Source organism: Ovis aries, chromosome 13, assembly GCF_016772045.2.
Source record: "Ovis aries strain OAR_USU_Benz2616 breed Rambouillet chromosome 13, ARS-UI_Ramb_v3.0, whole genome shotgun sequence".
Lineage (NCBI taxonomy): Eukaryota > Metazoa > Chordata > Mammalia > Artiodactyla > Bovidae > Ovis > Ovis aries.
Window position 1 is genome coordinate 81,139,652 of NC_056066.1, and position 14,034 is coordinate 81,153,685.

The 14,034-nt window shown below is 50.7% G+C and overlaps 1 protein-coding gene across 1 annotated transcript; it reads right to left on the reverse strand.

Moving 5' to 3' along the window:
• Nucleotides 1-1,446: 1,446 nt before the first annotated feature.
• ZNF217 (zinc finger protein 217) lies at nt 1,447-13,709 on the reverse strand (the record flags this gene model as incomplete). Its single annotated transcript, XM_042230044.1, has 5 exons — nt 1,447-3,646; nt 5,488-5,619; nt 6,793-8,154; nt 9,014-9,130; nt 12,035-13,709. Coding segments are annotated over 4 exons (3,264 nt in total), but the record flags the coding sequence as incomplete, so codon positions are not given.
• Nucleotides 13,710-14,034: the final 325 nt, after the last annotated feature.

Consider the following 14,034-nt stretch of genomic DNA (forward strand, 5'->3'; position numbering starts at 1 on the left):
AGAGGATGAGATGGTTGGATGGCATCACTCACTCAATGGACATTAAGTTTGAGTAAACTCCAGGAGTTGGTGAAGGACAGGGAGGCCTGGTGTGTTGCAGTCCATGGGGTGGCAAAAAGTCACAACTGAGTGACTGAACTGGACTTCCGTGCAGGGTGTGTAGATTCAAACCCTGGTCAGGGAGCCATGATCCCACATGCCTCAAGGCCAAAAAACCAAAACAGTATTGCAGCAAGTTCAAAAAACAAAAACAAATTCAACAAGCCCACATTCAATTAAAAACAAAAATCTAAGCATATATATATATTTTAAAAAGCTGATATGCAGAGTCTCAGTGAATGGCCATACAACTGGATCGCCACCTGACACTGGCACAGACGTCCACCCCCGGGGCACCACAGCCTGCCCAGTGCTGAGCAAGGAGCAGACTCATGTCTTGCCAAGTCTGAAAACGCACCCGAGACGCTGCACTTCTCTCTGACCCTGAGGAGCGCAGACTGAAACAGGAGACCCAGCTGCTCCCTCTAATGCCCGGCAGAGCTGTCTGGCCTTGGGGACGCACGTGGCCTTCTCGGACCTCAGGCTCCTCTTCTGTCCAAGGAGAGGGTGCAGTCGCCGGGAAGTTCGGCTCTCTTACCCTCTTGACATTTCACAGCCACAGTGCAGGGAGGGCCCTTGCCGTATTCCTTTTTCAGCATTTGTCTGAGCCGGGCTAAAATATGGTCAGTCTACCCACGCAAAATATTTTGAACTCTAGCCAAGTGAGAAACTGTACAGAAGAAAAGTCTTGAATACACGGAAGTAGCTAACAGTCACACACTGTACGTGTCCAGGAGTGATGGGGTAGAACTGAAATAGGAGCAGGAAGCCCTCATCTCCCCAAAACTGAACTCAAAACTAAGCCTCCAGACTATTTACCCGCTTATAGGATCACATACAGAGGCTGGAGAAACAGGTTAGATGAAACCACAAGATCCAACAAGCCCAAAACACGGAAGCGAGAATTTCTATAGGACAAATGACCCAGTTTCTTCAATAAATAAAATGTCATGAAGTGTGCGTGTGGGTGTCACATGGGAGGAGGTTAGGATTCAAGAAACCTCTCAACTAAACTGAGTTAAATGGATCTTGTTTGGATCCCAGGCTTCAGAAGGCGTTTCTGACACAACGGGAGATCGGTTATGAGGAATCCTTGTCCGTTTAGTTAGACGTGATCAGAAAAAGCCCTGATGTCTTACAGATACTCACTGAAGCATTTGAGGCATGAAATTTAAACATGTCAAAGATTTGCTTTAAGGAGGAAGGAGGGCTGGGGAGTCACAGAGAGCCTGACGCTGCTGCTGGCAAGCCCACAGGGATTCAGCGCACGCATCTCTGTCACTGCGTCTGTTTACAAAAAGGTAACGTCAGAAACCAGGGACGCAATAAAAGACCAAAGCCCAAGACTGCAAAACACCAAATCTATATTTACATCCACATATAATAACATAACTTTAAGCTGAAATACATCATAAATAAAACAAGTAATGTCTACTGTTTGACAACGTAAGTATCAACAATTAAAATAAATCAAACTGGAATGAAATAAATACATAAACAAAAATCCAACAGATTGTACCTCTAGTATATGTACTGTTGTCTCAAAGGGAAAAAAACACATAAAACCAGTAGTATTCCCAATAATTAATACTGATGGACAAAAAAAGGAAAAAAAAACACAACATTTTGGAGTACAAGGGCTGCGGAAAGAAAAAACAAAACTGTATTTTTAAGGAACCAGAAATGTGGTAAAAAGGAGAAATCTGAAAGGCCTCCAGATTTCAGCATGACATGAACTGGCTTGTTTTCAAATAGATTTGGTGATTTTTTTTTTTTAATACAGATTTCAATTTCAGCCCTCTATCATCGTGTATATCCCCTTTAAGATTTATATTTATCGTCACAGCAAGCTTTCTGTAACACTCATTGGATTAGGTAAGGATCAGGTCAATCATCTTTGTCAATGTGTTAATCTTCAAAAATAGGCTATAAAAGTGCAAAACTAGGAAAACAAACTCTAGATTATGTACATATGGCTCAGCTTGTGAACAGAAAGAAAGGTCAATAGTGTACACTTTCCTGATACAAAGCACTTCATCACGATGCCAGCAGTCAGCTCAGAGAGGTCTCCCTTCTCATCTGGGAGTTAAGACTTTTCCATCAAGTCAGCGTCGTGTTGCATAATGAGAACAAACAAACAAACAATCAGGATTCTTTGAGGACATTACCCTTGTTCTAATGGAGAAGGGCAAGGCAAGAAAAATTAACAGTGCAAATTTATTTTTGAAACAGTTTTCTTAATAAAGTGTGTTGTGGTCACTAAACCTAGGTGCTGCTGAAAACACTCAGCCATGGACAGTGGATTAAGGGAACAGAAGTGTAATAAAACATTTAGTAAGCCAGCTGGTGGCTAGTCTCTCTTTAAAACCCAAATTGTCATGTACACTGAGAAAATGGTGCTGCCTCCAAACCACCAAAAATGGGAAGACAACTGGGGTCTCAAGACCAGTGGCGTCCCTGGAGCACCAGGAGCCTCAGTGAGCACTCCTGCACAATTCACGTGTCTGTAATTAACCTGAGTGTGTCCACAGTCAACCCAAGCGACGCGCCAGACACACCAAGACTACCAGAGGCAAACCTAAAATTTACCCCTCAACTTTCATTTCTTTTAAAAACTGCTTCCAATATATAATTCACATGTATAATTTAGCCTTTATATTTAACTAATTCAGGCAAACGCCAGAATTTTCCAACAAAAATGATTCATTGGATAGAAAACTAAGTAACTCCACAAATAATCTGGTATGTTTACTGAGTGTGTGGCTGGCCTAGAGGAAATGCTTCTCTATACATACACACACTTAAAACTTCCCCCGCCAATCCCCCGAGAAGAGGATTCCATGGGTCTGGGTCTGCCTCAGACGACCTTCCAACATTTGCAATAGAAGGGCACCAACTACAGAAAGGCTGGTCTTGGTACGTGCAGCACATATCCATTCATAGAGGGTCGGTGTTTCCGTTAACAATTCCATTAAGACAATAGACAGCGGAGGATTTAACATAATACAAATCATTGAGATTAAAAAAAAAAAACAACCGTACATTTTAGATGAAAGAGGACAAATAGCAGAAAAGAGCTCCAAGTGATGAGCAACATTAGAGGAAAAGAATACACACAGTATTTAAACAAGCAGGTTTACAACATATATTTACAAATTTTTTACCTGAGGTGCAAGCGTTATATACTTTCTCCCCACCCCACCCCCCCAACCCAAATGATTTCTTTTCAGCAGCGCTCAAGTATGCAAAAAAAAAAAAAAAAAACACAACAAAACTCCATTTCTTATTTGGTCAATTCTAAAAATCATATTTTTCGGGGCAAAACAGATGATGTCCAGTCTCCATTTGTGTACAACCCAACTCTTCCAACTATAGTTTTTATTGCTATTTGGTACAAAAGTTAACAACTTTACAAAACCGTAGTGTTCCTTTATGTGTTGTATATACAGTACAATCACAGCTTATTTCAGTAGCTTTCAACATTTGCTTTTTCAAAGGATGAAGTAATTTAATTTCATGGAGAGTACACATTTATATCCATCAAGACCTAAGGGGGAAAAAAAAGGTTTAAAACATGATTAGAATAAAACTAAATACAGTTTACAAAAGTTTTTTAAAAGTGTAACAAATACACAGAACTAAAAAGGTCTAGAAATGCAATGAGTTCCATTTAAGCTTAAATTTTTAACCAAGTCTCAGGAGTCTGAATAAATAAGCTGCACCATTTAGGAGATGCTCACATACAACGAACAGTGATTTAATGAAGATGATTTAACCAGTAAGAATTTACATCAGATACAGGTGTCAAGTCAGCTGCCTCCTATAGGAAACTCTGGAAATTTATACCTAACAAAAGGAAAATATATGGCACAGACCACAGGTATTTAAGACGAGACTCAACAGAATAACCTCCTCCATGAGAAGGACAGGGCACAAAATACGTGTAACACTGTTTGGCCAACATCTATGGAGTTTTACAGCTGAAATTCCCAGCCCTGGGCCAGGCACCACCTGAGCACTGCTCAGGGTGGAAGTTGGGGACAGAGGTCAGGTGGGAATAAAGGTATGAACCACAGCACAGAGGCAATATGAACAGCGAAGGCCCAGCTCCCCGCAAACATGCTACAGAAGTATGTGAGCTTAAGCACCAGAACAAGGTCGTTTGGCCAGCAGGGTGTGGAAAGGATGTTCCAGAGTAGAGAGAAAGGCAAGCAGAGAAGCCCAGAGGCGGGAGCTGGTCACATACACGACAGTCCCCACTTGCCGCTACACACAGTGCAAATAACCACCCACAGATCGTGTTTATGTTTCAAGGCAGAGTGGATCTAATCCCATTTCTGCGATGATGCCAGCCGCATACCACTGGCATCACCTGAGCGGGAAAGAAGGATGCAGAGAGACAGGCCCATGTGCCCCAGGGAAAACCGCAAGGAGAGACTCTGCCCTGGTCCACGTGTCTCTCTCTCTGAATCCAGATCTAGCAGGCGCTGGGTCAAGAGTCTGCTCCACGAGGATATGGTAGTGATTAGCAGAACAAGAGCTGTCTGGGAGGGGATGAAATCTGTCCATGAGCCCCCGTCTTTCCAGTCACTTTACTGTTGGCTCTCACACAGATGCCATGCCCTCTGCCCAAACCTGGAAGAAACTAAATCAACGTGTGCACAACTCCAAGAGCACCACCTGAAGCTTCTGGGTAGCCGCCACTAGACAGACCTGCCATGTGAACCAAAAGTCAAAATAAACCTCCTTGCTCTGTCCTGCTGCTGCTCCTGCTAAGGGTTTATAAAGGTTTTGAACAAGCACTTAAACTGGAGGGGTGGGGCCCAGGCCTTGGATTTTGCAGACCTAGGACCAAAAAACAGAGGAAGGCGCTGGGCAAGTTACATAAGCCAAGTCTCAGTCTCCACATCTGTAAAGGGGGCACAGAGTCTCCTAACTCAGGGATCAGCAAACTTTTCCTATAACTGGCTAGACAGCTCTCGGCTTTGCAGACCATGAAGTCCCTGTCTCAATGATCCATTTCTGCTTTTGTAGCCCCAGGCAGCCACAGACGATCTAAAGGAAAGGAAAGGAAGTGGCTGTGTCCCAGTAGAACTTTATTAACAAAAACTGATGGCAGGCAGTTGGCCTAAGGCTCTAAGAAGGATTAAACTAGCTCATGATGATAAACAATTCATGCAACCCCTAGCATGAAATAAACCCTCAGTAACTTTCAGTTGCTTTTGCTACTTTACCATGATCACCACTGATATCCAGATACCCTGAGGGCTCTGTTTTAAAAACACTTCAAAATTCAAGGTAAAAGCAATTTTACTTTGTGGTATTATACTGGGTAAGTTAGATGGTTTGTTTTCAATTAGGTAAAATCAATACAGTGTATGTGCTCACCTTTCATCCCCAAAACAGGAAATCAAGTTTTTTTGTCATTTGGTCGATAATGTGCGTTCCCAATAAAATTCTCATAGTTCCTCTTTTGTAGCATGCTGCTACATAAGTGTTGATAGGATACAGGCCTTTTTCCTGATTGGAGGAAAAAAAAAAAAAAAGCGTAAACAGACATTTAGAATTAAGCTCAACAATGTGTGTGGGTTGTCAGAAGTCAATTTTCAAAATTCCTGATAAAGTGACCAGAACACATATGATCCATATGTATTATAAAGTTAGTTACAAGGTAAAATGTTCTTAATTGCCAGGAAGACATTTCTTAGCTTAGAATTTTAGTCACTAAATGGTAAAATAATCTAAGTGCTACTAAAAATTAAAAGCCAAAATGGCAACATATTTTAAGCCTTTGTGTATCATGAACCAAAACTGTGTGGAGGAGGGGAAAAAAAGACCGATTTACTTGCAACACACAGTCTTTTCTCTGCAAGTGAAAGACACAGTTATGACTCATGTCCATTTTAAATGCAGAGTCGGGGGAAAGGGACACTTCTAATCAAAAGGCTGCAGAGATTATTTTCATCAAAATTTTTATAAAAGTCACTGGACTGTGTGAAAGCGAGTGTTTTCTAATTAGCTATCCCCCAATCAACTGACATCAAGCCATCTTTGATACAGACTGTCACCACCCACAACCTTTCATTTCAAATTAATACAAACGGGGATGTTTAAAATGGATGCGTCCCTTTGGGCGCAGAAACCTGCAGAGCTTATAATCAGGGAAGGCACTGCGGTTTCACCGAGTAGGACAGGTCCCCACACCTGTCTCACCTACTCTCACAGACTCGGGTGTGTGCTAGACACGTCCGGTGCAGCAAGGGCTTTAAAACCGCCTCTGCGGGGACAAGGACCTTCAAGGTACCTGCGGGCATCGGGGGAGCAACACGCGGAAGACTGCGCTTTAACATTCCCTTAAGGCTGAGCCCTGGCCAGCAGCGGCAGCGCGGTTCCCTAGGTCTGGACACCAAAGGGACCCAGCAGCCTGGGAAGGGCCCGGCGCGCCCGCAGAGCGCTTCCGAGGGGCCCCGAGCCCGCTGCGCGGCCGCCCGACCCGCGCTGACCACAGGGGCGGGCAGGCGGCGCGCCCTGCAATGCACGCGGGCGAGGCGTCAAGGACACCTGACTCGGCACTGCGAGGGGGTACAGCCCCCGGGCCCCGCTGCCCTCGGCCCAGCCCGGGAGGCGCTGGAAAAGGGGCCGCCGCGCCAGGGCCCTCCCCCTGTCCCCCCAGGGTCCCCCGAGGACGCCCACCTTCCAGCGCGGCGGCAGCAGCGGGCGCGCAGGGTAGCAGCGCGGCGAAGGCGGGCCCGGGCGCGGGGCGCGGGCGCGCGGGGGGCGCGGGCGGCGCGCAGGCGCACTCGGGCGGCAGCAGGGACGCCAGCCCGCGCACCACGCGGTACTGCGGCAGCTCGGGCGGCCGGCGGCACGGCGCGCAGGGCGGCTCCGGCGCGACCCGCGGCCGCTTGGGCAGCGGCTCCCCCGGCTCAGCGCCACCGCGGCCGCTCGCGTAGTCCCGCGCGGGCGCCCAGGGGCCGTCGCTCCTGGTGGTGTCGGCGGCGGGCTGCGGCTCCGGCCGCCGAGCCTTCTCCAGGCCTGCCTTGCAGGGCGGTGCTTCGGGCGGCGTGCGGGCAGGACCGGGCCCCGGAACCCCGAGGCCGGGCGGTGGCAGCGGGCGCAGCGCCTTGAGGTTGCTGGGGGCTAAAGTGCTGTCGGCGCCCGCGGGCGGCGGGGGCGGCGGGGCTCTGCTGGGCCCCTGGGCGCCGGGCGCGGGCCGCTCGGCCGGCGCGGGCTTGGGTTGGGCCGGGGCGGCGGGCCGCGGCTTGGGCCTGAAGGCACCGGGCAGCGGGGGCACGTCCTTGCCCAGCAGGGCCGGCGGGCAGCCCGTCCGCCGGCTGCGCAGCGCAGCCCTGCCCCGGCAGCTCTTGTGCGCGTCGGGGTGGTACTTGTGCTCCAGCCTCTGGTGCATCGTCAGCACCTCCGGGTAGAAGGTCTTGAAGGTGCAGAACGGGCAGGTGCTGCTGGCGGTCACGCTCCTGCCCAGAGGCGCCCGCGCGCCCCCGTGCGGGGCGCCGAGCGACAGGTTTAGGGGCTTCTCCTGGCAGCCTGCGTCGGCCGCCCGCTTCTCCCGGGGCCCGAGCTGCGCGTGGCGGGCCGCCGTGGCCGCCTCGGTCCTGCACACCAGGGGGCTGGCCTGAGGATCCGCGGGCGGCCTCTTCTTCAAGGCGTCCAAGTAAGCGGGGCCGGCGGCCTTGCTCGGCTTCTCGGCACCGTCGTCCACTGCATCCCCGCTGAAATCCTGAGGTTCCCTGTGCACTGCCGCCAGCAGGGCGCCGCCCAGGACGCTCTGAGAGGCGGGGGCCGTCCCCTTCAGTTGCTTTGCGGGTGGGCTGCCTTTAACATCTTTGGCACCGTCGAAACATCTTTTCAGATTTTTGGTTTGCGCGCTGTCGGCGGTTAGGAGCGCATCCTCCGCCTCCTGGGGTCTCCCGTCGCTCTTGCCGTCTGCGGCAGCGTCCGTCTGCTTGTCCTTGTGATGTCTCTCCAGGTGATACCGCAAGGAGGTCTTCTGCGCTGCAGCGTAGTCACAGAATTCACATTTGTATGGTTTTTCACCTAAAACGAGAAGTGTCACTTTACTACACACGATTATGAAAAGCATCAACACACGAGAGAGAGCAGATTCTTCCCTCGTCCCTTGTCTGTGAATCTTCTCATCCAGAAGCTCTCTTGAGTCGTTGGGGTTATGACTCTTTCTACCCCAAATAGTTGAAAATGTGAACATGTGTCTTCCATTTAAAAATTTTAAAGCACACCTTAAAATGATCTCATTTAATCTTCGTAACAGCCCTATGCGAGTATTATCCCATCTTTACAGCTGAGAGAATGAGCGCGCGGAAAAGTTAGTCTGCCTGCGACTGCACAGCCAGTGAGAAGAAGAGAAGCAAAGCCGAGTCCCCATGGCCTCCCAAGCCATTACGCTACAGCTGCTTCCACAACCTAAAGAAAAGACGACTGAGAATTCTCCGGTGGTTCAGTGGTCAGGGCTTCACGCTCTCAGTGCCAAGATCATGGTTTTAATCACCTGCTGGGGGAACTAAGATCCCCCAAGCCAGGCAGAGTGCCAGAAAGTAACAGTAATAAACATAAACCAAAGACGATTAAGTGTTATTAACTTCATTCTAAAACATAATAAAGCTGTGACATTTAAAAATATTAGAGATCTTAATAAGATGGGAGTGAGAATAAAGGAATCAGACATTAAACAAGAGACCAGCTTCACAAGAAAACAGCTGAAGTTACAAATGAGACTAAAGGAGGCAAGGCGGCAGCTGCAGATCAGCAGGCTACAGGTCTGTTCCTAGGCTGCCCGAGCATCCAGAAGAGCGTCTGGACAACAGCAGAAACCAGACACAGGGCTGCATCGCAATCCTGAGCCGACACGCGCAGTGAACAAGCCTAAGGGGTGCCTTACCTGTATGCGTTCTGAGATGAATGTTGAGGTAATAATTTGAACGGAAAAACTTTCCACAATAACTACATTCTCTTGAGGATGTAAGATGCTTCATTTTCCCTCCATCATCATTTTTATCTTAAAACAGAAACAAAAATATTCATGTAAGACGATAGCTCAAGGATGTGAACAGGGCAAGCTGACTTAAAGGTTCTTGGTAGAACATTTTTGGAAAATCTGAAATAACTCTTACATTAGGCACTGGCTAAAAACAGCCAAGTGCTGCTTTGAGGCTGTGTGCAGCATTAAAGCCTGTGTGCAAGTTTTGTTTTGTGAGCACAGCAGAGTTCACTGTTGACGAGTCCCTGCTTCATGGCCAGTTACCACTAGAGGGCAGCAGGCACAACTTAATCTTTAAAAGTTTGGCCCTGGGCAAACACCTAGGAAAGTTTCTCAAAATTCAGCAAAGCAGATTTTGGAAAGCAGATCATATTATTCGCAAGTGCTCACATGGGCAACCTTGACGAATCACAATCTGTACCCCTCTGTCCACAATCAGGACAGTGGAGCAGACACAGGTCCCCTGAGGCAGGCCCAGGCGCTACAGTCACACCCCAGCTTGTCCAGCAGGACCCTGAGCTCCGCATGAACCTCCTGTCAACGCTGGTCACATTACACCCATCAGTGTGGCTGAAGCAGAAGATGGGGCATCTTTAAATTCACCATAACTCATCCCTTTTGCCTGGAAACCCTGGAATTTCCAACTGAAGGGCCCCTACCTGGCTCTATCCACATTCTGAAGTCTAGATTTATAGACTTCACTGATTTTAAAAAGCAGCTTGTAAGAAGCCTCGGTGAGCTCCCAGGTACCATAAAGACGGGAGTAAAGAGAGAATTCCCCAATGGTCCAGCGGTCAGAACTCCACACTATCATGGCCCAGGGACCAGGTTCAATCCCTGATGGGGGAACTAGAATCCCATGAGCCTGGGGGCATGACTTAAAAACACGAGACACAGCACCACATAACTTCTGTCACCCCTGAACTTCCATGAAGACAGTATGATGCTGCTGCTGCTGCTAAGTCACTTTAGTCGTGTCCGACTCTGTGCGACCCCATGGACCACAGCCCACCAGGCTCCTCCGTCCACGGGATTTTCCAGGCAAAGAGTACTGGAGTGGGTTGCCTGCCATTGCCTTCTCCAGAAGACAGTATAGCCACCTCCAAATACTGGAAGATAGCAGAAACAACCTTTGGTCTAAAAAGGTGTCACGAGGACTTAAAAAATCAACTTACGTGAATCACTATTAATCCAGTTTATGAAAGTTGAAAACAGTAAATCATTTACTTTGCTTTTTGACCGTGAAAGTAAACGTACAGAAAGGCAGGCTCGCAGTGGACCACAGCGAGGTCAGTCTAGAGCAGAAGGCCCGTCACAGTGTGGGTTCAGGGGGCCCAACCCCTCACAGAGCGCCCGGCTCTTCCTCTGACACTCACACCCAGCTCGCCAAGACTTGAGCTGAGCTTGCATGTCACAGCAGTTTGCTGCTTCCAGCTGTGCATCGGGATTTATGGTGCGCTGCGTCACATCCAGAGTTACGAAATGCCTTTGCTCCAACACAAAGGGTGTGAAATGTCCTGTCTGCCTGGTTCCTGCTTCTCTCTAGCTTCACCAGTGACTCTGTTGTGCTGTCCTTTATAAAGGACTTTTATAAATAGGCAGCTGAAATCATCCTTGGGAGGTGGAAGATAAGGGTTGATGAACCAATTGTGTGTAAACAGGAAATCGGGCAAAGAAAGGTTAAGCAAGAGGTAACCAGACCCAACGCAAGTCTTGGTGCTCCCAGCTATTATGGGCCATCCTAGCCGCCCACCGACAGGGCCCAGGTTTTCCACTCGGTCCCGCCCACGCCACCTACGGGCAAACGCAACCGTCCACTTGGTCCTGCCCACACCGCCTACGGGCAAACGCAACCATCCACTCAGTCCTGCCCACGCCACCCACGGGCAAGCGCGACCACCCGCTCACAGCTCTCGGGCACCGGGGCGTCTCTTTCACCACAAGCAGCAAAGCACTGCCGCTGTTCCTAAGGAACCGCTTGGAAGACTAGAAGGCTATGTTTAAAGTCATTTTTATGATGTCATCAAGACGTCTAACGCATTTTCTAGATTTCTAAACCTGAAGATTATAAGCATGTGCCAAGTGCTACGTTTCCTGTCTCCAAGGAAACTCAAAACACGCTGAATATTTGCTATGAAAACTACCACCCTCAGCCCCATCATGTGATCAGGACAGAAACTGGGCATCGGCTTGAGAGAAGATGTATTATCCGGTCACGTTCCCGCTGGGTCTCTTAAGAGACATCAACACACAGCCAACTCACCACACGAAACGCCAGCGTATGTTTAAACCGAGACCACCTCTGTAAAGGACACTATTTTCCTAGGACTGACTCCTGTTCTCATCATTCCCCGGCTGACCTGGCATGGGTTTATCAGCTGAGCTCCAGCAGCAGAATCCTCTAATCAATAAAAGATTACTAAAAGGAGAGAAGAGCTGTGTGAAGAGGGGCGAGACCTGAAGCACAAGTGGGACACTCTGCCCTGGACCGGAGAGACCCACCAACAGGCCCTCGGCGACGGCCTCTGTTTCCTCTAAGTGCCATAAGAACGCTAGAATTGTGACTGAACAGATGAGATCTTTCACTGAGCTTTGATGTGTTCACTCCCTGCTGGAGTGACCGAGTTAACAGCAGCACCCCAGGCCTCTGCCCCGCTGTGACGCAGCACACGCGCCAGGTGAGCTAACGTGGGGCCTCTGGTAGCAAAACATGACATCGCGTCACTCAGAGCAGGAAGAAACCGCGACAGGCCTTTTAAGGCCACCCTACTATTACAGAAAGGAGACGAAGGCCCTGAGAGTTTAGGGACTTTTACAACAGGGTGAGACCAGGAGCCAGGACCCAGACACACCCTCAGTGGGCCGTGCCCTCCCTGCAGGACCGGGCGGGGGGCGGGGGGCGGGGGGCGGGGGGCAGCTCACCCAGGTGCAGCCCGTCTGGGAGCCCGTCCTCGGAGCCATCTTCGGACCCAGCCTCCCGGTCCAGGGCCCCGCTGTCCTCCAGGGTGGGCGGCAGCTCCGGGGAGCACGTCCTGGGCTGCCTGGCGTCCGCGGCGGCGGGGGGCGAGCTGGCGTCGGCCCTGCGCTCCTTCTTGTGCACGCGCGAGTGCAACACCAGCTGGTGGTAGGTCCGGAAGGCTTTGCCACACTCGGCACAGTGCGTCGGCTTCTCCTTACTACTGGCCAACTTGGGGTCCGCGTCCGCAGAAGGCACTTCGCCATGGGGGTGTCTGGACTTCTCCTTGTCTTGGGAGAGGCCGGGGCAACCGCTTTTACTCGTCCTGGGCTTTCCAGAGCCTTCCGGCTGGCTCTTGCTGCCGCTCCAGACCTCCCCCGGCTCCTCCTTGTCGGAGCACGACTCGTCGTTGTCGGTGCTGCCCTCCTGGCCCGGCTGCTGCTGCTCCTTCACCTCTCGGCACACGGCCACCTTGCCCTTGGTGGCCAGCTGCCAGGCCTGGTAGGTGGTGAACGGGTCCAGCTGAGGTATCCACTTGGCCGGCTTCTTGGCGACCTCGGCAGGGGACGCGGGTCTCAGGTTCAGGAACTGCAGCAGCTCCGCCCCCGGCGACGGCATGCCTTCCTGCGGGGCTTCGGTCTGCGGGCCGCGGGGCCCGGAAGCAGCTTCTTTGGTGTGCATCTTCCGGTGGTCGATGAGGCTCTCTTTATCTGGAAACAGAAAGCCGCAGACCATGCAGGTCTTGTACGGCGAGGAGACGCCCTCGGCCGCCGGCCCCTGCACCACCTCGTTGATGGTCGCCGGGCTCTCCAGGCCGGGCTGCAGCCTGCTCTTCGCCCCCGACTTGCCCGTGTGCGTCCGCATATGGTTCTTCAGAAACCAGGGCTCCTTGAACCGCCGGCCGCACATGTGACACCCGTACGTGAACGAGTCTTTGTGCTTCTTCATGTGGGCCTCGACGTCGAAAGCCACGCGGAACGTCTGCCCGCACACTTCGCAGCTCAGCTCTTCGCTCTCCTTGCAGCTCTTGTCCTTGGGAGGCTCGCTGCGCACCTGAACTTTATCCAGAGGACTGAGATACTCCGCTTCGACGCGCAGGACGGCAGGCTCACAGAGGATGGGCCGGTGCTGCAGCAGGACATGTTTGCTGAGGTCCTCGGAGCGCGTGAAGGTCTGGCTGCAGAACATGCAGTCCAGGGGCATGTACCCCTCCATCTGGATGATGCTCTTCTCCTGCGCGGCTCGGAAGGGGACCGTGGCGGCCCCTTTGATCGTCATGGCGTCATCAAGCTCCATTTGGGTGCCAAGGGAATTGCCGATCACTTCCGGTCCATCCATATACACCAAGAGGGATTGGGTTGGCATGTTTCCTGTCTCCTGAGGATTGTATATAAAATTAGAATCTGCTTGAGGAATCTCTGGAGTTGGAATAAGGCCACTTGTCAAAGACTTGTCACTCACGCACCCAGTAGCCCGAGGCTTCAAAACTAGACCAAATATTTGTTGTAAAAATTCAAAAGAAAGTGTGTATTCCTCTACTGTCGTGTCTCCGCAAGTCCAGGAAGCTCGGTCACAACGCCGATCCCCGGCTCTCTCTAGGACCAGGCAGAGAGACTCCCCGGTGGCGGACGCAGAGCCGAGTCAGTGCTAAGCATGAGTTCTGTCTTCACCGAGCGGCTGATTCTGCTGAGCAAGAAGTCACTTCCAGCAACCTGGAGACAAGGGCCTTCCAAAACCTGGAGGGGAAAAAAAAAGGTGAAAAAGGTGGGCTCCAGTCAGGAAGGAGGGAAGCGGGCCCATGGCTCACAGTGGCCTTCCGCACGAGGCAGAGAAGAGACCCGATTCAGTGGCTTCCCTTTTAGCGAATAGTGCTCTGTACAGAGAGCATCCTGCTGCACATGCTCATTACTTAGACCATTAGTGTTTTATCCAATAGTCCTTAACAAACCACAAGAAGTGCACAGTT